This window comes from Cricetulus griseus, chromosome 2 (assembly GCF_003668045.3).
Source record: "Cricetulus griseus strain 17A/GY chromosome 2, alternate assembly CriGri-PICRH-1.0, whole genome shotgun sequence".
Classification (NCBI taxonomy): domain Eukaryota; kingdom Metazoa; phylum Chordata; class Mammalia; order Rodentia; family Cricetidae; genus Cricetulus; species Cricetulus griseus.
Genome location: NC_048595.1, coordinates 290,520,761 through 290,546,273, shown reverse-complemented (window position 1 = coordinate 290,546,273; position 25,513 = coordinate 290,520,761). Strand labels below are relative to the sequence as shown.

At 35.6% G+C, this 25,513-nt stretch overlaps 1 protein-coding gene across 4 annotated transcripts in view; it reads right to left on the bottom strand.

The window, feature by feature from the left end:
• Qki (QKI, KH domain containing RNA binding) overlaps positions 1-25,513 on the bottom strand; it is a 115,231-nt gene that overhangs the window by 59,651 nt on the left and 30,067 nt on the right. For all 4 annotated transcript variants that reach the window (XR_003482378.2, XM_027401107.2, XM_027401111.2 and 1 more), the window contains exons 2-3: positions 25,339-25,481; positions 8,288-8,404 (exon numbers count right to left, since the gene is read on the bottom strand). Coding sequence is in view for 3 of the 4 variants with exons in the window: in XM_027401107.2 (XP_027256908.1) it covers positions 8,288-8,404; positions 25,339-25,481 (260 nt within the window). In the remaining variant the exon portion in view is untranslated. The remainder of the gene's footprint in view (positions 1-8,287; positions 8,405-25,338; positions 25,482-25,513) is intronic.

Genomic DNA, 25,513 nt, shown 5'->3' with positions numbered 1-25,513 from the left:
TTTAACACAAACACTCTACTATGCTAGTAAAAAACAGAACCTGTTTTGAAACAATTTAAAAAGTATAAGAAAATCGGTGAATTCTTCAATCAAGGAGAAATCAGACTTGATATCTACCATGACACCAAGAGACAGTTTTTCCAGAACAGAAATAAAGACAGGTAACAATTTTACTGACTAAACTTTTCTCACTACAAACATCCAAGAAACACAGGTGATAGCAATGTAAAATGCTACAATGAAAAAGTAACCAACAACAGAATTCTCACAACAAATTCCACAGTCCCTCACATGAAGGTCCAGTGCCTGCCATCTCCCCCGCCCCCATCACTTCCCACTCATTCTGAAGAAATGTATCACTACCCTCTCACCCTTTTTAAGAGTCTGTGCTTAAACCTGGATTAAAAACTCTTCTTAATAAACTCCATCTTTGCTTTTAAAAAACCTCACAATCAATCACTTTAACTCAACGCTAGTTACCAAAACAGTTAAAGCTTTGATTCCAGGTGCAACTGTGTATCACTACTTAATTTCCTATTCATATGCTGAAGGAGACAATTTTCAACTGATAATAGCTAAGGAAATAATAATTTTTGCATGTCAGACTTGCAGACATATTGGGTACATTCCCCAGCACTTCACTAATGCAAATATTTTTTAAAAGTCATTAAATCCTGTTGGTGATCTTATAAATGAAGAGCAGGAAGGAGCTGAGTGAAGAATGGCTTAAGACACTGGTTCTCAACCTTCCTAACGCCTTTTACTACAGTCCCTCATTTTGTGCTAACTCCCAACCCACAAAATTATTTTCATTGCTACTTCATAACTGTGAATTTGCTACTGTTATGAATCATAGTGAAAATATTCTGGAGAGATAAGAGGCTTTCCAAAGAGGTCCTAACCCACAGGTTTAAGGGCTCAATCAATCCATCACAAAGTAGATGACACTAGACTTGATGTAATTGATGGGTTGTGGATGGTTCTGTTTTGTTTGAGGTAAGATCTCACTGTGTAGAGCAGGCTGAGCTTGAACTGACAGAGATCTGCCTGCCTCTGCCTACATAATACTAGGATTAAATGGGGTGTGGCTGGGTATAATTTAAAGAAGCATTTTTTAAAAGAACATTTATAGGACATGAGGAAAACTATGAGTATGGACTATACATTTGGTGATATAAAGAAAAAATCTTATTATTATTATTATTATTATTATTATTATTATTATTATTATTACTGCTATTTTAGAGCCACCTAATAAAAATATTTAAAGTTGAAACTGTATGTCTTAGAATTTGCTCCGTGAATAACCTAACACACATCGGGGAGGAATAGGAAGGGTGATAAGGAAAAGCCCTCCTGAAAAAAGGTAAGTGGTGGTGCTGACTGATAGGCAAATAATAGCCCAGTAGGCTGCAGGTTGTCCTGTTGTTTCCCATTTTTTTCCACAGTGAAAACATGCTTAAGAGATAAATAAATCATATCTATGCTTAAGATATTACTTACTAACATAACCAATAAACCAAGTTCCTTGGCACTGTATTTGGGTTAGATAATTGTGTCATTAGCAGTCAATAGCACTGAGACAAGAGACAAATGTAATTCCATCAGGAAAATGTGACTAGCAAAATCCACGGGAATTTTTCACAACGAATGGAAGTAATATACCAACCACAAAACTAATTTATTTCTTTCAAAATAATGAGACAACACAGGTCTCCATAAAAACAAACAAAAAAATTAAAAACTCTCAACCCTTACACTACTAAAAATAGAGGAAATTTAGTTTGTGCACACTATTATTTGGAATTCCGTTTGAATACACCTTATCTCTCAGCACATATAGTTCAACTGGCAGGTAAAATGAAAAAGGATAGAACATAATATTGCAGGAGAAAGCTAAAATTGTGAATTAGCATGACCCACTTTTTCTATAAAAAAATGTATACTTATGAACCATTATTTGAACAACCTAGAAAAACTGTCAGAAGTAGCTTCTAGAATAATCATCTTAGTTTTCAATCTTTTTAATTATATTTAGTGTTTGTTTATGAGTGTGAATATGCCTGTGTGTGGAAGTCGGAGCATACCTTGTAAGAATCAGTTAAACCATGTGAGTCCCAGAGGAAACACTAGGGTTGCCAGGCTTAAAAACAAAGAATAGTAGCCAATGTGGCATCTCATCACCCAGTGAACTTTCCAACTCTCATACAGTATTACACATTGAAAAAATAAATTAGATAAATAGCAGAAAAATTGGTTAATGATTTAACTTGCTAATGCAAGAAAATTATTACATTTGAAATGTATATGACCATTTGTTTAAGAAAGCTATCTTAGAAATGGTCTTGTAAAACGCTATATTAAATATTTCAAGACAAAATTCAAGAATTCCACCTGTTTTCTACTACATATTACTCAGCTGTAACATTTTACAAATAATAGTCACAAAACACTGTACACCCTTAAACAGTTAAAAGAGGCACAGCTATAAAACAAGACAAATTGTCAAATACACAAACAAGGTTAACTTTAAAAATTAAAGCTTGTATCAGTTGTGTATGGTTTTTCAGTTAAAAGCCAAAATAGTGCAGGTCAATTTGCCCAAGGAGATAGGTAGGCTTCCATTCAGAGCAGAGTTTTGTTTGAAACAAGGGAATGAATGTGTTACTACAACTTTAAAACTGTGAGATAGGGACAGTGCCACTCATTTAACTCTTGAAGCTAATATATAGCCTGAATCAGGTATTGCAGACAGTGGTATGGGCTGGTGCTATTTGGCTACCAATATTAGCAGTTTTGGAATGACAGGTAGACCCCTACATACATCCTCCTTCAGAGTGAGCAGGATTCTAACTAAAACGGCAAACTTGCAGACTGATTTGACTGACCTAGCTTCATGAACTCTAAAAATTTCCATCATGGGAGGATTTGACTAAATAGAATAAGGTATGAGGTAGAAATTCACAGGCTTAGATACTTTGTTCCCTCCTGTTTAGGACAGGGAAGAGCCCATAGACTGATAGCAGACATCTAAAGTGTTCCTACAAAGACTTACTCCTCCTTGAGGAAGAATTCTGAATATCAAGGGAATTACTGCCTATCCTGAAGCTCCCTAGTTAGACATTATTATCACGTACTCCAAAATACCTAAAATATTCCTCAGTGTTTACATGTCATAAACATGTGACAGGCTGTAGTCACAAAGTGAGTGATCAACAAAAAGCTGTACATACCTGCCTTCAAGGTATAAGAGAAAGGTATACAAAATACAGGTGAATTTCATGTTTAGATTTGGGTCCTATCCCTACCACATATTTGAATATTTCAATTTTTAAACCCACCATTAGAACATTTCTGATGAGAAAATATCTGTATGATACTGTGATTCATGAGTATATCTGTTCTTCATTTCTTGGCAACAGAGCTCTCATTTAGGCTCTGTATGCTAATGGGGTCATAGATGACTAAAGGTTATGGGACAGTCCTAGCATGCGAGTGGGTTGCCAGGGAAACCATTATCATTTTAACTGACAAGGCTGACAGTTTCTAGTTCCCCAAAAAAGAAAAGGAAAGGGAATAAAGGATGGCTTTACCACCAGTGGCCAATGATTTCACCCATTACCATTCCCCAAAGAAGCCTCATAAAAATTAGAATTCCTATGCAGCTCAACAACCAGAAAAGTATGAAAGATGTCCCTCCCAGAAGATGCCACGGAAACTCTACCTTCCCCCATGACTTCCTCTGGGCATCCATTACATAGGGCTGTTCATCTGTACCCCTAAGTATCCTCTAATAGCAAAGTGGCAAGCTTAAATGTTATTCTAGGTAGACTACTCTAGCAAATTAATCAAACTTGAGAGAGGTATTAGAAAATGGCCCTAGGGCTGAACAGAGACCACAGTTGGGGTTGTGCTTGGCTTCTGCAGTAGAGTTCACTTCTTATAATTTCTGTGATCTGACATAATCTCCAGATAGTGTTCAAATTGAAGCAAATTATATGGTAAGAGTAAATGCTCCTAAGAGACCTTACTGCTGATTACTGTAGAGTAAGAAGTCCCAAGACATCTAATATCACGGGTACTCGAGGGTCTCTAAGTATAAAAAATAACTTGTTTTCTTCTCAGCCTTAAGAAGTCAAACAAAATTTAAACATATTTAAACCCATGGAAAACTAAGGAAGCATGAAATAATTTAATAAAATAGGTTTACATTGGCTTCTTAAATTCAAATGTTGCAGTATTTCTGCAGCTGTTGCAAACAGCTTACAGTTAAAGGTGGCATATCAAACAACACAGTCTGACTACTACTTTTTTTGCGTGTCAACTCTGGCAAATCATTCAACCTCCCTGACAGAAGTTTCCTCACCTACATACTGTAAATAATAAAACCCAGATTGTTTCAAACAAATGTGTCAAATATTGAGAATAGAGCCATTAAAACACACACACACACACACACACACACACACACCACCACCACCACCACCACCACCACCACCACCACCACCACCACCACCACCACCACCACCACCACCACCACCACCACCAAAAAATTAAATCAGAAGACATTACCACAAAGTAGTTTCAGTTACAACATATTTTCTAACAATGCTGTTACCATAAGCACATTCAACCACATAGATAGAGGGTACAGGGACACTGCCATATGCTTCCTGATACAGACAAGACATTCCTAATAGAATTCTAAATTCTATTAGCTCCTGCCCTCAGGTTTTATGTTACCTGCCCTCATCCTAATGGCTACTTACATTTTAAAACAACAAAATAAACAAAGCACAGTGCTGGTAAGCCGACCAATAATAATGAATTATCAATCCAAGAAAATGAAAATTAAATTGACATATTAACTCACATGCTTAAAACCAGTATTATAGAATTGTATGCTACTGCCTATCTTCCAGAAAGAATTAAAAGCAGAGAGAGCCAACGGTCATCACTGGTTGCCAGACCTTTCAGCAGAAAGCAAAGGAGAGGTGCTTCTACACCATTCTTTCATTATCTGAATTACAAGCCAGTTGTTCATAATTATCTTTTCTAATGCTTACTCAATGACAAGTACTCACCACACAGCAAGGAAATTCCATAAACGACAGTATGTGTGGTGTGTAGTGAAGGATTCCATCAACAAGCGTCATTTTTATCATGTTTTTTGTCCAATGTCAATAAAGCAGTAAGGAAGTCAAGATTGTTTTCCTAGCTTTCTTAGTATTTTAGCACATACAGATAAAAGGATTAAGGCCAAATAAATTTTAACGATTGAAACATACTTACCAGCTTTGTTATATTAACTTATTTATGTCAATACTTACCCTTACTGTGTTTTTTTAACAAACAGACATGCACCAAGTGAATACACCTTCCTTTTTTTTTTCACTTTTACTATCAACACTTTTAAAAGCACATCATGGGTAGGGGAGATGGCTCATGGGTAAAGCAATTGCTGTCTATGAGTGAGGAACAGTTTGGATCTCCAGGACCCATGTAGAAGTCATGTGAGTTTTAAGACCCACCCATAAGCAGGACACAGGAAATGAAGACAACTTGAATCAGTGTTCTACATTCAAGTGGAAGACCCTGAATCAATCAATATATAAGGTGGAGAGTTCAAGTGAGAGACCCTGACTCAATACATAAGGTAGAGAGCAATTAAAGAAAAACTGAGACATCAAGCTTTGGCCTCTACATACAAGTAGACATATACATGTACCCACATATATGAGCACATGCATGCATACACACATAAACACCATACACACACAAAAAAAGTATATATGAATTATCACGTTTAAACAATGACAGTTAAATATGCCACAAAATTATGAAAACATTTTGATGACAAAAATATTATACACACAAAATTCACATAAGAAAGTATCAGTAACACAGAAGTCATTCAAGTTAGAAGGTTCATCTATAGCATTTTTAGGAACACTGAAAATGTATTTTGCAGCTAAACTCATTTTCAGGTGTTTTCATTTATTTTACTATTGTTTTCTACACGTGTATAATATATACATATGTTTATTCCTTATATATAAGACATACTTTATATGTGATATGTAACATGTATACATATAGAACATGTATAATCTTAAAGCTTTCATATCTAAAAAAAAAAACAATAAAAGAAAATAAAATGTGGGAACTGTTTCTACCAGTAAGGTTAAAAATTAGAAACTCCCAACACTGGAAAAACCCTACAATGATATGGGACACTCAAAAGTGACCAGACCAAACAACAGCAAATACTATTGTTAACAAAAGTAAAATAATTGCCGGGCGTTGGTGGCACACACCTTTAATCCCAGCACTCGGGAGGCAGAGGCAGGTGGATCTCTGTGAGTTCGAGACCAGCCTGTTCTACAAAAGTAAAATAATTTTAGCTATAATATATATATATATATATATATATATATATATATATATATATGCATCTCTACCAGCCTGTAGTTTAACACAAAATATCATTTATTTGAATACTTATTAAAACCCATCTTCTTGTTCTAAGAGTTTTACATCTATAACTCATTCAACCCTCAAATACAAGGCAGAACCAAGATTCAAACCTACACATTCTAATTAATGCTCACTCTGAATCATTCTATTCTACCAAAGACAATAGAAAATATTCTTTACTCAAGTCTAAAAATAATCTCTAATTCTCATCTGTGAGTATTGTATGGCCAGAGTTTAACTTAATGGGGCCAATCCAAATTAGCTGCAACTTAGAAAAGAGGAACAGTATTTATGAAATAATACTTTTTAATTATTTTTATTTTATGTGCATTGGTGCTTTGCCTGCATGTATGTCTGTGTGAGGTTGTTGGACCCTGAAGTTACAGACAATTGTGAGCTGCCATGTGGGTACTAGGAAATGAACCCAGGTGTCCTGGAAAAGCAGACAGAGCTCTTAACCACTGAGCTATCTCTCCAGCCGCCCAAAAAATTATTTTTTAACTAGTAGATATATATACACCATTATCTTTTAAGTTGTCAAAACTTCACTAAATGTGCTTAGTCAACTACATTAGCACTGTTTAAGGCCAATGCCACCCTAAGGCAATGCACACAAGGGAGCCAAAATTTCAGAGGATTGAACACACCTAATTCTGAATGTTTAAAATTTTTATTTTAAAATACAACATCTAAAAATGTTCTAGGGGGAGAAGTATCATAACTCCCATAAAGATATCATTAAATTCAACTATATAATAAAGACATTATTAAGGATATAACCAGACTTTCCTTCAAACCTTCTAGCTACCCATTCCTTTGTAGTGAACAAAGGAGCTAAGGTGCAGTCAGTTTGTGGGCGGCTTAGGTGACAGCCATCAGAACAAAGAACTACACTCCACTAAGTGTTCCAACATAAACTGACCCCAGACTTACCATCTGATAGCTCTTTCAAAAAAATATAGTATATTTAAAAAAAAAAATCACCCTTAAGAATAGCAGTTTTAGCCAAGAGCAATTGTTTAAAATTACATTTGTTTTTGTTTTGTTTTGCTTTAGTTCAGAGAGCAATTTTAACATTCTACTTCATAATATTCTGGATAAAAGGAACTAGGCAAATAAAATCTCCCTAACAACAATATTTAAAGCAAATAGTTCAGCATCAAATAATCCAACTGACAAAACAATCTCTCAGGGAGTTCTCTCTCCTTCCCCTCCCTTCCTCCCTCTCTGGATCACACACAAAGTAACAGAAGTAGTACTAGGGATAGGGGTTAAAAATAGAAAGCAGATACTCATCTGGCCAGTTTAATTTGGGGTCTATCAAAACAAACACTTTAGAAGCTGATTGGGGTGTTAAGCCTGCAACCCCATCTATCCAAACAAGTGAGGTAAGACAAGTTTGAAACTAGCCCTGGCAACTTATGTGAAATGCCATCTAAAACTTAAAGACCCGTTGATATAACTCTGTGGCACAAATCAAGGCCTTGGGCTTCATCACAAAACAAAATGTCACTTCAGTTTTGTTTTGTTTTTCAAGATTTTAGTTGTGTATTTTAAAAAAAAAACAAAAAGTCAAATTCTTATTGGCAGTTTCTAAATTATAAGTAGCAAAGCAGTCTATCATGCTAGAGTAACGGATACTTACATACTTCAGTTCTTGAATTAAAATGGTAACAAAGAGATCAGTGTAATGTCTTAAAACAATTCCAAAGTTCTCACTGGGAGGATCATAGTCAATGTCTATGAGACGTGAAACTTGATTATTAAGAAGTAAAAATGCTGGAAAACACACCCTTTATCAAGGACTTACCTTCTTTTTATCCCTCATTGAGCCTTTGCCTCGGACCATTATTTTACATCCTGTTTCTGCTTCAAGTTGTTTGGCTGTAAGTCCTCTAGGTCCAAGGATTCTCCCAACAAAATTAAACTGTGGGAAAAGATAGTGTACATTACTCTCTTGCTGAAAGCTGTGACAGTTATTTGAAAGCTTACATATGCATTTGATTACTACATTTCCCATGAACATGAGCCAAGGAGAAGTGAAACCTAGAACTCATTAATTTCTTGCCAAATGAGATGCAAGTCACTGCTTTGCGAGGAATTATCATGTATTAATGCAAACTATAACCAGCTAAACAAAGGTAATTTACTGAGTTATCCATCAACACATAATCTAGGTCAGAGTGCACAGTAAAAAGTTAACAAAACACTAGATAACATACAAACTATGATCCCCTCTATAAAATAAATCCTGTCCTTTAACAAGAATACTTGGTTAGAGTCCTGTCTTTACTTTCGTAACAAAAAAAATTCTATCTCCAGAGACAAGTGTGTGACAATTCCACACTGCTGCTAGAACATTAATGTTCAAACTACAATTCTATACTGTGCTAAGTATACAACTCTTTTGAGTACACTTTTTAAAATTATATTTCTTTAAACAATTTTATTATGGATCCTTATTTGACTTTCTTCCATTCATTTCCACTTTTAACTTATACTTCTAAAAGTTTAGGCGTGGACTCTAAATTTTCTATGAAAAACACAACATCATACTGACAAAAGTAATTGTATAAAGAAAACTTTAGCATCCCTCAACAGAAACTTCTATTATTCGTATTTACAAAATTTAAAGGTCACTAAGAAAGGCATACCTCTATCCAACAGGTAGCAACTAGCTTGCTGTAAACATCAGGTAACACTACACTACACATCAACCTCACATATCTTAAATTTACCACATTTGATGGGTGATCAACCTGTACCACTACAATAAAACTGTCAAACCATGTACTTCTCAGACATACATAGTCATTAAGCTAAACACAGTACACATGTCAGATCTAGAGGCTTTCTATCCCATTATTCAATGCACTCTTACTACATCATATACTGCAGTAACTGGTGTAACTGCATTCAAGAATATCTTAGCTATTTCAGGCCATTTCCATTATTGAATATATCTCACTAACTTTTAGATTCTCATTAGAGTATGCACTGGGGTCAATGAACTAATTTCTTCATTTAGTTGTGCTTTCTTTTATCTCTCTTAGAATCCAGTCACTGAGAGGGAGGAGAGATGAGCAAAGGAGTCAAGATTGGGCTGGAGAAACTCACAGAAACAGTTGATCTGACCTAGTTAGAGCAGAGACCCTAGTCGTAAATCTGGGGTACCAGCACTGGACCCTCTGAATGTGAGTGCCAACTTAGAGGCCTGGGCCGTCTATGGAACCTCTAACAGTGGAGCCAGTTTTTATCCCTAGAGCACAAATGGACTTTGGGAGCTCATTCCCTGAGAAGATTGTAGCCCAGATACACGAAAGAGGGCCAAGAGGGCCTAGAGGCCCTCCCCCAAATGATGTGACAGATTTTGACAATCCCCATGGAAGCCTCACTATCCTTCGGGAGTGGGTGGGGGGATAAGTAGGGGGGTCAGTGGGGGATATGGGAGGATGGGGAGGGTGGGGGAATGGGGGATTGATATGTAAAATAAGACTGTTTCTAAAATTAAAAAAAAAATTTACCCACCAAAAAAAATGTAAACACACAGAGAGAGAGATATGGTTTCTCTGTGTGATTCTGGCTGGTTTTTCTGGAACTAGATCTGTAGACCAGGGTGGCCTCAAACTCACTAAGATCCTCCTGCCTCTGCTTCCCAAGTACTGGGATTAAGGCATGCACCACCAACACCTGGTGCCTTTATTATTTTTAAGCTAGTTCTAAAAACTTAGTTTTCCAATAACCCTGCATATATTTTGAAATCCACTTTGTTTCTAAGGTGAGAATAAATAATTATTTTCTTTATCATTTACCCAGAAACATTGTTTCTTGACTTCTGGTTTTCATAAATTTTCAGGGGGGAGTCCTATAAGTAAACTGTCATTGTCACTTGCAAACCGTTAAGTCATGTTTTTCTTTTCCAACTATATATTTTTCTTTACTACTTATACAGCACACCTTGAGTTCACAAGCAAATGTGTATCATTCTCACTTGCTACTAGTCTTGAGAACAAGGCTGCTAAGTTCTAGGTAACCTAAACATATTAAATACTTCTTCAGATCAGAGGATGACAATTCATCTTTTTAATGTTAAACCAATGTTATACTCATAAAATAGACTCAACTTGGACATTATGCACTTACATTTCTTTTAATTTCCTACTAGATTCAGTTTCCCAACATTTTGTTGGCTCATTTAAAAAAACAAATACATTCACAAGGCTGGAGCACTGGCTCAAAGTTAGCATTGGCTGCTGATCCATAAAACTTGGGTTCAATTCCCAGCACTCACATGGTAGGTCACAGTCATCTATAATTCCAGTCCCAGAGATGCAAAGCCCTCTTCTGGTCTCCCCAGAAACCAGGCACGCACATGGCACACAGATACACATACAAGGGAAAAAAAACAAAAAACAAAAAACAAAAAACATAACATATAAACAGAAATAAATAAAATTTTAAAAAATATATAGTCAAGAATGGTACTTTACCTGTAATTTTCTTCTCTCATAATAAGGACCTCAACTTTAGACATTAAGGTTATTCAGGCCTCCAAACATGTAGGAATGTTTCCAACTCTGGATGAGCTTATAATGAAACTAATACTATCTTTTCTTAAATACTAATTACAACTTACTGGTGATGGACTGTTTCATTCATTCTGATATACCTTAGTATCCACTTTGATGTACTGTGGTTGTCTTTCTTACAAATGTGCTCATATTCCCTAAATATTCAAATTTATAGACTAAAATTTGTTTTTAACTATTTGTTAATACTCAGTGTTTGTTTTTTATGTATGAATATTTGCCTGCATTTACATCTGTGCACCATGTTCAGGTCTGTTGGGATCCCCTGGAATTGTAGTTACAGATGGTTGTGAACCACTCTGTGGATGCTATGTCTCAAACCCATGCTCTCTGGAAGAACAGCAAGTACTCTTATCTACCCACTAAGCCATCTCCCCAGCCCTATGATGAGGATTTCTCAGTTCTGGTTATATTAGTCTACCTTGTCTTCCAAGACATCAATTGCTAATTTTGCTCACTGGAGTAGAGCCATTTAAAAAAAAAAATTAGAAAGGCTACACCTCTCCAAGCCTAATTATATTCTTTTTATTTGCAATGTAAATGTGTACCTTTTTTGACCTCAAGACTTTAGAATAACACTGACTTGTTTTGAGAGTACAATATATTAGAAAGAACCGCCTAATGGGTCAAAAGCTGACTGCAGACACATTGCTCTAATGAACACAGTCACAGAGGTAGAAGTTCAGTAAATGATTCACTCAAACTGCCATTTTTGGTTTTGCTTATTAACTGATACTTTTATTCATTTTCATTTCATACATTCTTCCTTTAAATGATATCTAGTCTTAGCTTTTTCTTCCCTTTCTTTCTGTACGGTTTAATCTGCTGGTTTTCCAAAACTGAAATAGATACTTCCTTATTGCATGCTTCCCACATACTACAAAGTATATGATTTTTCAAAGACATAAGAATTTCCCCATTATCTCTGGTTTGATTTCTAGCTTCCTATGCTTTAAATACATACATACATACATACATACATATATAGATATAGATATATAGATAGATAATTTTATATTACACACACATTACATAAAACTATCAACCTTTAATGTTTGTTCAGACCTGCTTTTCAACATATTATATAGTCAATAAAAATAAAAACTGTGTGTTCGCACCCTTGCATGTTCAGGAGTGCAGGCAGGGGTGGGTATACAAGTATATCATGTGTGTGCATAAAGGTGTCAAATATGAAGGCCAGGTCAACTCTGAGAGCCAGATGCCTTCCACCTTGAGACTACTTATCTCTTTGCTGTTTGTCACTATGTATATCAGGAGAGTTGGCCTGTGACTGTCAAAAGATTCAGTCCTCTGCAGCCTACCTCCTGAAGAAGTATTGCAATTAAAGATGAATTCTTGGCACAACTCTACATGGTTCTGGGGTTTTAAACGTAGGTCCTTACACTTGCACAGCAAACATTTCACCTACTGAGCCATCTTCCCACCCCCCATGGATACATTTTAGCAAGTTAACTAATAATTAAGTAGGTTTGACCTGCATCATATATCAAATCAGTTGGTCTACCCTACCATGTGTCCACTGAGAGGACACAACCTATCATTCTGACATATTAAATATTTTTTGCAGCAACTACAGTCATGAGACTATCATGTAAAAAGAAGCTAATTCTTACAACTATTACTTACTTTTAAATTGTTTATAAAGCAGATAAAACAGAAATATTTAATCTGTGAGAGATAAAATTTTCTTAACCTTAAAAAGCAATTACTATTGTACCCATGAACCAAAGAGTTCAAGTACTCTAAAGTGCACACCATAAGGATTCTAATGCAATTGCAATTGTCAAGGTCATCCTTCTTAAAATGCTGTAAGCAGAGAATAAAAAAAAAATTAATCATAGTAGTTGCTTTTTCTATTGCAACCAATTTCCAGGTTAATGTGCTATGCCTTGCATTAAAACTTGTTCTGTGTTGATTTATCATGCCAGTTCTGCAGCTTCATTCAACTAAAACAATGTCACAATGCTTTAAAAATAAAATCATTTCAAAGAGCCTGAGCTAAGTGCAACTTGAAAAGCCAACAGAAGAGAGAGAAAAAGAAAAAAATAAAAGATATTCATTAACCCTACTGTTTAAATATAGACCTTAGCTGCTACTCACCAATTATAGTTCTACCAAGTGGCATGTTAATTTCTAAAAGTTTAACAATTATATCTAATAGTATTCATTTTGCTTGATACATTTTAAATACAAATAATGGATTTTCCCAGTGACAAAATGCAAATTATGAAAACTCCAGGAACCTCCTTAAATGAGTACAATTAAAACTAAGACTTCCTTGTAAGACATTACCAAAATAAATGACAGATAAAAGCTGCACTTCCAAAAGCATCTCAGAAGCACTTTTAAGAATTACTAGACAGTAATCTCTGCTTAAAATTCTGCAATTAAAAATAAACTTATAAAAGAACATACAAATTTTGGGTTGCTTTTTTGAGCAGATTTTTGGTGAGGCAGGGTTTCTCTACATAGCCCTGGTACTCCTGGAACTTGGTACATAGGCAAGACTTGCCCTGAATTCACAGAGATCTGCATGTCTCTAAAGGCATGCAGTACCACCACCACCCAGCACTGGGTTGCTCTTTTGTTCAAGAGATAATCTGGGGCTGGATAGATGGCCCAGCAGTAAAGAGCTAATACAATTCTTGCAGGACTTGATTCTGGTTTTCAGCACCAAGGTCAGGCTGCTCCAAACTATGTCTAATTACAGCAAGGACTCAGACATACTCTTCAGGGCTCTGAGGGTTATCTTAGCAGTGCTGGAAATTAAACTATAGGCTTCACAAATGCTAGGCAAGCACTGCGCACTGGGCTACATTCGCATCCCTATGTCCACTATATGTTCCTATAATTTTACCTAGGTATTTACAAAACCTTACATAATACCAAATAATTAGCAGAGTAGGCATTAAGCCTACTCAGTCAAAAGTATGTATGCATGTATTTATATGTACTTGTTACATATAACAGAATAGAGTCATCTCTAATTTAGGCCAAAAAAGAACTTGTTTTGGTTAAATATTTACCAGGATTAAACCTTTTAGCCAAAAATACCTAAATAAATATATCAAGATGTCATGGGACGGTATGTCTTATCCTGTTTATAGATTCATATTAATTCTAGACAAGTAGCCAAGGTCTCCTGGAGAAAAGGCCACTTTACATTACACATAGTAACCATTTAACAAACCAATCATATATTAGCCATTTGTAAACATTTGTGTTTATGTACCATGACTTACACGTGTAATGCAATTAAAAGCTTCTTACAAAACTATTCAAGTAAAGTCACTCATACCAACTGCTATTACAAAGAAAAATTGCTAAGTACTTAAAAACAAGATTTCAAATTGGCATATGAATTATGATGTTCCAAGTTAAGGCCAACCTTCAATAAGTAAGATGCAAAAAACCATCCATAACAGACTTGGGTAAGACTTGTGTTTGTCCTTTATAGAAGCAAAATATGTAGGTTAGAAAATAAAATTGAATGTACAAGGTTTTATGCCACAAGTAGATAGTACATACAACAGTATAGGAAGGGGGAAAATCCTTACACATAAAGCCTTGTAAAAGATCTCACATGCTTCTGCTGTGGGATAACCCTCTGAATGCTGTAAATATGTTTTATTATCACTGGTTAAAGAAGCTGCTTTGGCCTATAGCAAGGCAGGATAGAGCCAGGCAGGAAATCCAAGCAGAGATACAGGGAGAAGTGTGGAGTCAGGGACAGATGCCAGCAAGCGGCAGGAACAAGATGTACTAGAGAACAGGTAGCTCCACAAAGACCGGTGGCAAAATATAGATTAATAAAAGTAGGTTAAGTTTTAAGAACTAGTTAGTAATAAGCCTGAGCCATAGGCCAAATGGTTTGTAATTAATATTAAGTCTATGAGTAAATATTTTAAAACCAACTGCAGGACTGGGTGGGACAGAAAAGCCTCCCCTTTACATGCTTCTCAGGCTTCATTTTTTGCTATTCTCCTTTATTCAAACTTTAGTCAAACCTCTAAACAACTTCTTATCCTGGTCAAAATGTCAGGAACTTCTAAAGTTTTCTTCCTGTCATCCTTTCCTTGCTCTGTCATTCCTACCCAACAAAAGTCAGACTCTTCTCAATCATCCCACAATAATGAACACAGGTTCTATTTTCTTTGACTTTCTTGGAGAAACCAGAAACACAGGTGTTTCCCTCTTCTGAAGAATTTTGCATATTCTTCTTACACACTTATCAAAGTGGTTATGATGATCTACAAGTCTCTTGCAAGTCATTCCTGAAGTTTGAGGCTATCATCTAGGTCTGTTAAATTCACAGTGATTTACATAATATAATACACGCTTAAAAAAAAATAAAAGTGTTTGTAGACAATGAAAAAAACAGGGTACCTAACTTGAAAACACAAAATCCAAAATGTTTTAAGCATCAGTAAGTCACTCAAAAAAAAAAAAAAAAAGAAAAACTTTTGCATTTTACTGTATTTCAGATTAGACAGAGTTAACTCAGTTAAATCTACATAAATATTCGAAAACATCCCAAACAGATGAAATCTGAGAAAGGGCAGAGAAATAGGGTCTAAAAAGATGATTAAGAAAAGTTACTTTTCAAAGGCTTAAATAAATGTGACAAACCTATAAACTAACCAAAAATAGAGAACTCAAACAACAAACCTCCAAAGGAGACAAGTGAAGCAAGAAACAATTCGAAGAAACTAAAAAGACTACTATGAATAATCCTACCAACAAACTGAACAAAATAAATCTCTAAATTCCTAAGAAGCATGAGACTTACCAAACTGACTCAAAGAGTAATCTAACTATGATAAAGAGTAAGATTACAAAGTAATTCAAAACTTCCCAGTGAAAGGAGGCCAAATGACCAGATAAAGATGAGTTCCAAATATTCAAAGAATTAAACTATTTAAAGCCAGATGGGTTTTATCAATTCATCTATAATTCAGCACTTGAGAAGGATGCACAGGGGATCCCTTGAGCAAGCTACCTAGCTAGACAAGCTAAATCAGTGATCTCTGGGTTCATATGAGAGGCCATGCCTAAATAGGTAGCAAACAATCAAGGAAGATACATATCAACCTCTGCCCTCCACATCCATGTGCACACAATGTACACCTGCCCCGACACACACAATGCAACAATACCACACATAACAGGGAAGTAAAAAATAAATAAGCTACTTGATATTGGTGGTGGTTTTATTTATGCATATATATATGCATAATATATATGCATAATATATATATGCAGGCAACCAAAAGCAAAAACAAATGGATTTACTAACAAGAAAAGAAAAACTTATGTACATCAATAAGCAAAATGAAAGGGCAAACCACAGATTAAAGAGACAATAGCTGCAAGCCATCCATATGTAAGAAATTAATATCCACAATAGGGTATTCAGAACATAATACACAACAAAGCAAACATTAACAACAAAAACCTGACTTTAAAATAAACACACAAAAGTCTTTCTTAAATACAGTATCCTACAGAAGACAGAAATGTCATGCCCAACAGGCACAAGAAAGAGTAGCTTACATCACTAGTCAGCATACAAGATACCATCTCACACCTGTTGTAATGACTTCTACATATTACATGTTAGCAAAGATGTGGTGGAAAGGAAACACTTGTTCCTTACAGATGGGAACATATGTAAGTACAATTCTGAAAAACATAGAAGTTCTTAAAAAAACAGAACTAGCAAAAGTAGACTAATAAAGCTCATAAATAAATACAAGTAGAAATGGTATAATCTCTAACAAGAATGCCAAGATTCTATACACAACACACACACACACACACACACACACACACACACAAAAAAAAAAAAAAAAAAAAACCCACAGAACCAACAATCTTATATCTTGGTGTGTATAGAAAAGAAATTAAATCAGTGTGTTGAAAAGTTCTGCACCACCATTTTCACTGTAATATTATTCACTAGCCAAGGTATGAAAACAACTCATTTGTCTAGTGATACATGAATGGATAAAGAAAATGGAATGTTAAAAGGAAGATTTTGTCATTTACAAAAGTACAACAAATCTGGAAGACATTACATTGAAGGAAATAAGGCAAGCATAAATATTGCATAATATCAATCATATGGGGAATTGAGCAGTATTATAAAAGTTGGAAAGATAACTATAAAGAGATACTGCTCAAAGAGTCAGGGGCTAGAGAGAAGCAGTTAAGAGTGCTTGCTACTCTCTCAGAGGACTAAAGTTCAGCTACCAGTACCTACAAATCAGATTGCTCACAACCACGTGTAATCCCGACTCCAGTGGCTCTACATTCACTTTTGGCCTTCCTGTCACCAACAAGAACATATACACAGCAAATAAATCTGTAGCTATGTGACAGAGTATAAAGGTTGGATTATGCCATATGACTAAATTCTGGAGCTCTAGACTTAACATGATGACTGAGTTCTTTCTCTCTCTTTTCCCCTCTCTCTCTCTTCCCCCCCACACACACAAACCTGTGAGGCAATGGATGAGTTCCTTAGCTTGGGTGTGGTATCATTTCACAATGTGTATCAGATGTCACATTAGAAGGGGTCCCATAGACCTCCTCTAATAGGGCCAGCTATTGCCAAGGCTACTGCTATTGGCTACTCTTTAAAGCCTGATGGCAAGACTCTAATGTTGAAGACACAAATTTACTTACGTCATCAAACACGGAGCAATGAAGCTGATGCCCAAGTAAAGGCTTCCCCCAATACTGACCAGCACTCATGGTACTTTAGTATTCTGCACACCACCAGGAAATAAAAACAATCATCAATATTACCCACTACAAATGCTGCAACATACAAGAGCAACCTGCCTACAAGACATACTGGATCAATAGTGGCATAAATGTTATGGGAGTAACCAACCACTTTTAAATTGTACTTAAGGCCCACTTAATAAGATGAGCCCCTTACCTGACATTGCTAAAGTGGCCAAGAACCTGAGATTAGATAGGTAATGGACCTAGGGGAAAATCCACTAGTATTGTTCTGCTAAAGGAACACAGCAATTAAGTAACTCCCAATGACAGATTTCTAAAACCTCCTTAGAGAAGCTTACTCCTACAGCAGTTGTAATTAACACAAAGGCACCATAACTAGACAATGTGCCAAAGTGAGAGATTGACTTTGGAGCACTCGGCACTTGCCCCTCAGGGCTCAGAGATCCATGTGCAAGAGGAGGAGGAAGAAAGATTCTAAGATCCAGAGGTGGTAGTTGACTCCACGAGTATCATCCAGACACAACAGGACTGATACATGTATGTTCACACCCCTAACCAAGAATCTACTTACAATTGATAACTGCTTAAACAAAAAAGAAAAGCAGTTTTCTCCAATGGAGTCCATTTTTTTAAACAAAAAAGGCTCAACTACATTTGGTGTGCCTTTTATTTTGTTTGGGTATTTTTTTAAGTTATTTATTTTGGTGTTTTTTGTTGGGTGGGGATGGAGACAGAATCCGGGAGGAGTTGGGGCAAGGAGAAAAATGTGATCAAAATGTGCTATATGAAATTTTTTCAATAAAAATAAATCAACTAAAAACTAAGTATCCCATTATATATTGTAAAAATACACGCTTTTGTTAGCTAACTATATTTCAATAATGATTAGATAGTAGGTTACATTCAGCACAGAACCCACAGTTATAAATTCCTCAATAAAGTTGACTCACATCCTCATTCTGTTTCAAAGAACAAAGTAAAAGACACTGTAGGGAAAGAAATCAGTTTTATCTTCACTCTCCACTTCAATAGGCAAATAACTAGAATACAGGGCTATGCCATGCAACAATTTTTAGGTGTTAACAATACTGAGTATTATGTTCAAAACAATGAGTCCAATTCTATTTTGGATAAAGCACATGCACTGAATTACTGAATTCTCCAAATAACGCCAAATAATGGTTATTATTAGTATTGCCTACCTTTAAAACAAGAGGTTACTTAGTAAAGAAAATCCTAAAACACCCAAACTGAATCAAGTTCAGATACTTAATACAATGTTATGTATGTCTCTCTTATAAGGTTGGTAAAAAAAAAACTTTAACAGTCTTAGAAATTCTAAATGATTATAGTTTACATTTAAAAATCCTCTTCAAGTTTTTCAGATTAATTCAGTTGTTACTTCCATATTTTTCCCTAACTACACTACAAAATACATTACTTGAGAAAAATCATACCTGAACTTATTAATGTTTTCAGTCTTCTAGTCATTGGATCACATCTTTTTGTTTTGCTTTTTAAAGCAGAGGGTCTCACTGTATAAGCCATGGCTAGCTTTGAACTCACAGATCTTCCTGCTTCAAAAGCACACCTTTTCTATAAATAAAAACCATTATGAAGCATTCAGCAGCGTATTTCTATGGCAGATGTTTGTTAAAAGAGAGAAAGTAAACTTAAAAATGCAGTGAGCCCAAGTGTCACCTAAGACAGATGAGTCTAGGAAACAAAATGTGTGTTTATGACCCTCAAGTGGGAAGGCTCTTGGGGACGACATCCTGCTACATAAACATCAGTCTGTTAGAAAAGTTTTATTAATTAAAAGGAGAAATGGCGTTTATAGCATAAGATTTTACTTGTATCTGATTTACTGACAACTGCCTTTTACACTATCCTGCTCAATATTCTACATTACTGCAAGTAACTCATTTTGCTGAAAGGCCATCCCTCATTCTTAATCTCTACACACAACTGAGGCAAAAATCTTTAGATTCTTCACTATAAGTAATTTTTTGCCCTGGTCTTCATTTAACAATCACTGTCTAAGTTCAGGTTCTTACTTTCCACAGCAGGTCACATCTTTAAGCATCCCACAAGAACAAAGAATTTATCCTTTCATATTATTTTGTATAGTATAGTTATTTATCACAGACCACACACAAATATTACTAGACTAAGTGATACAAAATGTTTGATTTATATTTAAGTTTTCTTAGTGGTGGTAGTAGCTTTACAACTGGTTTGTTTGTTCACTGGCTGGCTGGCTGGCTGGCTGGCTGGCTGGTTTATGATGGTGACTGAAACTGGAATAATAAACATGATCAGCACAAACTCTACCATGGGATTATAAACCCAGACCTATACTCTTACAACTCTAATTTGTTTTAAAATATAAAATGGTTGATTTATGCTACGTAGATTAAATGGTAAATGAAAAAACTCAGAACCTAATAAAATTATTCTCTCCATTAACCATAAATAATAGAGCATAGATAATTTTTAAAGATTTATTTCTTTTTAATTTTATGTGTATGAGTGTTTTGCCTGCAATATATACCTGTGTGCCATGTGCATGACTAGAGCTCAACGAGGATGGGGGGGGGGGAATCTGACAATCTAACCCGGGCCCTTAAGTAACAAGTATTCTTAACTGCTGAAACAGCAACCACCAGCATAAATTTCTAAGATGCAAAATTCCTACCATGTAATAAATCTTCCTACCATGTAATAAATCTTATTAATGTGAAAACATGATCAAATTGATGATAACAAACTAGATTCCAGAAGTCTGAATTGAACTGTTCTGATATAAATAGCTAGGTTTGTTAAGACAAACTATACTTTCCCAACAAAATAACCAAATTTAGTTCCTAGGCTACTTATGTCTGTATAAGAGTTCTCTCTCTCCCTCTTTCAAAGACAGCTTTCTGCTGACAATTAAATCAAAAGAAGCTATAAATTACTTAAATCACTTAAAAGCAAATTTAGGACAACTCTACAAGCTGAATATTTCTAACTTTCAAAAGGCTCCAAAATACAAAACTGTTTTACAGACATACTGGTACCAACAGTGTAAAATTTCATACCTAAATCTATTTTACTATATTCAAAATGCAATTCTATTAAAAATTTTATGTAAAATTATATTCAGAATGTGTGTATTTAGGATGCATGTGAAAAAATGAATTTTATATTAAGGCACAGGTCACACATCTGTTTCTACACATGCAAACATTTCTAATCTAAAAAAAATCAGACTCAAGCATTTGAAATAATTAATACTCAACTGAATCAACAGGCTATGAGATGAGTAGTAGAGCTCATCAAGTAAAATAAACTTTCCTTCATAACCCATTGCATGTGTCCATCTGGCATTGGACAGCTTAGGACAGGAACAAACCTGATGAACTGTTGGTCCCAGCTCCAAAAGATGAAGTTTGTTTAGGATGGGCATTTATCAGACTTCAACTTTCCTCCTTTAGTATCTATCACAAACAGCCCAACATCCCTAAGAACAGGGTTCTTCTCAATTTTTCTGTTAAATTCCTTTGGTTAGTTCAGTGAGCATTTTAAGAAAAAAATGTAGCGATTAGATAGCTGTGGTGTTTGTATTTAACTGGTAAGTCCACCTTAACCAAGCTTTAACACAGATCATAATACATTAATAGATAAACCAAACATTCCACCTCAACTGAGGCTGACAACCAATTGCTTACAAGTAAGTGTTCTCCAAAAATAACTTTGAGCTAGTGTTTGGAATATTAGTTATTTTGAAATATTAAGATATATAATTCACAAAATAAAGCACCTGCACCATTTTAAAGACTATAAAAAGGCTAATGACATTAGAAACAAAACAGGTCTAAAAAAATTTACTGCTTTCAGACTACCCTGAAACTCAATGAAATAATATCCACTACTATCCTCAGAAATTCAGTACAGCCAAGTAGGCACAGATGGGTCCTCAACACACCCCTACAGAGTGAAGAAAAAAAAATTCGAACTGAATAATAAGTCATAAAATTAGTCTTCTCTGTCTAAGTTACTTGAAGTTTTAAGCCAATAATAGTTCCTGTACCTAAAACACAAACACGTACACTACTGAATTATAATAATAAATGAAAACAACCTCAGACTACTATGTAATATGAAACATTTCATAACTTTAGGTAAAAGAAAAAAACAAGTAATAACATCATTTTATTTTTATTCTGTATGTGCTATATGTAGTTAAATGAAACGTGTACAATTGTGTGTGCCTGTCTATGTACTCAGGTCACAGGTTGATACTGGTTATCTTCCTCAGTCATCTCTCACTGAACCTGAAACTTGTGCTTTCAGCTACACTGGGTGGTCAACAAGTCCCTGGGATCCTAATGTGCAGCCACCCATGTGCCACAGTGCTGAGTTATGGGCACATATCATCTGGCTTTTATGTGGATGGGGGGGGGGTTCCTAAGTCAGGTCCTAGTGTTTGTACAGGAAGCACTTTACTCTATGAGCCATGTTCCCAGCTGATGGGGGAAGTACTTCTGTGTATGTTTATCTTATTGATTGTTAAATAAAATACTGTTTGGCCAATGAGACAGCAAGTTAGATGGGACTAGGAGTCAAAGAGGATTTTGGGAAATGTAGTAGAGAAGTGGTGATCCAGGCAGGAAGTGACATAGCAAGGAGACTCATATTTAAGCGAAGGAGAAACATGAAGGGTCCCTTTTTCCCCTTGCTCCTCCAGCAGCACAATGTGATCCACCGGCAAGGAGGGACGCCAATAAGATAAGTCTTATAAAATATATAGATTTATAATAATTAAGACTGAGCTAACAGATGAGAAATCCTAGTCATTGGCCAAGCAGCTTTGAACCTAATACAAGTTTCTGTGTATTCATTTGGGCCTAACTTGGGTGAGCGGCTGGCATAAAGCTCACACGTGGCAGTGGGGCTCAGGTGGCTTTGGGCGGAAAGATTTATCATAACACCCAGCCTTGGTTCTAAAGACAGAACACACACATTTTGTACTGTGCATGCCATTAGTTCATGCAATGCTAATGAACACTGCATAAACGACCTAAGGGAAAATTAAAACCGATAGTTAGGAACTGCAGTGTTTTGCTATATAAACAAAGTTTGTTGCTCTTACAGAAACATCATGATTTCATTAAGCAAAACAAAGACAATTATTTTCCTAGTGTCACTCCTCAGTATGTAAGACTCAATTCTATCTTTATATTGTATTGTCTTAGAATGTTTGATTTTAGAAACTGCTTCCTAGAGTCGCTTACCTGAGGGTTATTTAAAACAGAGTGTGAGAGAGAGAGAGAGAGAGAGAGAGAGAGAGAGAGAGAGAGAGAGAGAGAGGAGGGAGGGAGGGAGGGAGGGAGGCCTAGAGAGATGATCAATCAGCAATTAAAAGCACTGGCTGCCCTTCCAGAGAACCCAGGTTTAATTCCCAGAACCCATATAGTGACTTGCAACCAGTTAAAACTCCACTTCCAAAGGATCTAATGGCCTCTTGTGGCCTCCAGAGGCACTGAATGCATGGGGTATACACACATGCATACAATCAAAACACTCTCAAATAAAAAATGTATTTTTAACAAAATTTTTAACTGACAAACGAATTCTGGTTTGAAATTGGGACAGGATTTCTAATAATTTATCAAAAGGTCCTAAATTCTTCTATCTTTTGTTCTATGTATTTATATGAAGCAGCATTCTCTCTGAATTGATAATACACAATTAAACTATCATCCAGCCCTGAAAAGCATGAACGATGTTCTACAACCTGCAAAATAAAGATGTAATTCTTATTGTGCACATACCTATGTATACATTCATCTAAATATGCACATTACTAAAGAGGCCACAGACTCTTTGGATTCTTCAGCATCTAACAGCAAGGCTCTCCAGAGACAAAATCCTGCCACTAAAATTCTTTCCCAGGTGTCCTGGGTTCTCACCTTACATAATATCCTGCAATGCCTTTCAATTATCCAACAAAGTCTTCTTTTAGTGGGATTATCCTGAACTGTTTGTGTATTTGCAAACAAAACTAGTTACAAAAAGAGTAAATGTATAAACTAAAGAATGGTGCACTAAAAAACTCAAGTTGTAACATACCAAAAACACTACCTCCCATTAATCCAATATAAGATATTTATACTCCATCTATAAACTAACATTGTCTGAGTAACAGCCAATGGGTCTAAAACCTCTTTTTAACATTAGAGTCATTCTTTCATTTGTTTTCCAATAAATATTTTCATATCTAACAGCCACTATTTTTCCTTTACATACTCAGTAAGTAATGGATGGCTACTATGTGTCAGTATTACACAGTGATTAGTAAAATTAAGGCAGTGAATTAACAAAGACAAGGTTCTTGCTTATGTACAATATATTCTGCTAGGGCGGTGTTTCTCAACCTTCCTAATGTTGCAATCCTTTAATACAGTTCCTCATGTTGTAGTGCCCCCCAAGCATAAAATTATTTTCATAGCTACTTCATAACTGTAATTCTGCTACTGTTAGGAATCATAAATACCTGACAGGTAGGATATCTGATGTGACCCCGAGAAAGTCATCTGGCAGCCCTCCACCCCTGCTGTGCTAGGGAGTAAGAAAACTAAAACACTATATAACAGTACTATAGAGGTGGAACATGGGAGGTTGAGGTTAAGGGAGGGGACAGACCAGATGGCTTTTAGAGTAACTGGTCAGGGAAAGCCTCACTAAAGGAGTATTTAAACTCAACCACACTTAAGGAAAAGCAACAGCCAGTCACAGTGAACAGTGTATAAATGACACAGAGATCATGAAGCTGGGAATAGATTTGACTTATTTTCGAAGTCAAAGAAAGGCCAACGTGATTACGCTACGCTGGAGACAAGTGGGAAAATCACTTAAGATGAGGACAGAGAGAGAAAGAGAATCAATCTTAACACATAGGGTTTTATAACAAAAGTAAGAGCCTGGAGGTACTTCAAAATCAGCTGGTAAAGAAGAAGACTATTTCTAAAACAATACTAGAGACTGGTTGAGCAACTGACTAAGAAAGACTGGGGGAAAGGAGGAATCAGATTGAAAACAGTCCTTTTCAAAGAAACTTTAAAGAATTGGAAGCAACGATTAAATCCAGTACTCTCATTTTACAAAAGAATAACATGGTCCAAGCTGTGGACTGTCTGTGGTCAGACAAAAGACCACTGTATCAGAGTTACACTTGATACAATTGATCTTAACACTCAAGACAAAAGTCTTCCCAGAATTCTTGACCTCAGTTTGAAGTTCCATGTCTTCATCATGAATAATTCCCAAAGTGACATAGCAAAAACCAAATGGAAATATACTTTAAAGAGAAAAAGATTTAATTAGCCACATAAAATTATTCCCATTTCCAATTTCATACATAACTCTTTTAAAGCAGCTGATAATATAAAAGTTATCTTATTGCATATTGTATGAAGCAGAAAAAAATGAGCAAAACAACAAGTATACTTACATCTGGATATTCTTTTACAGGCACATAAAGTTTCTCTTGTAACTGAACAATGGGTCCCACAGCATCAGGCAATTCTGCACTCCTTTTCTCTGTACTGCCATTTAATGTGTCATTGTACATGTCTTTCCGCACTCTGCTAATTTCTGTTAAAAGTAAAAATTTTTAGTGTTAGACA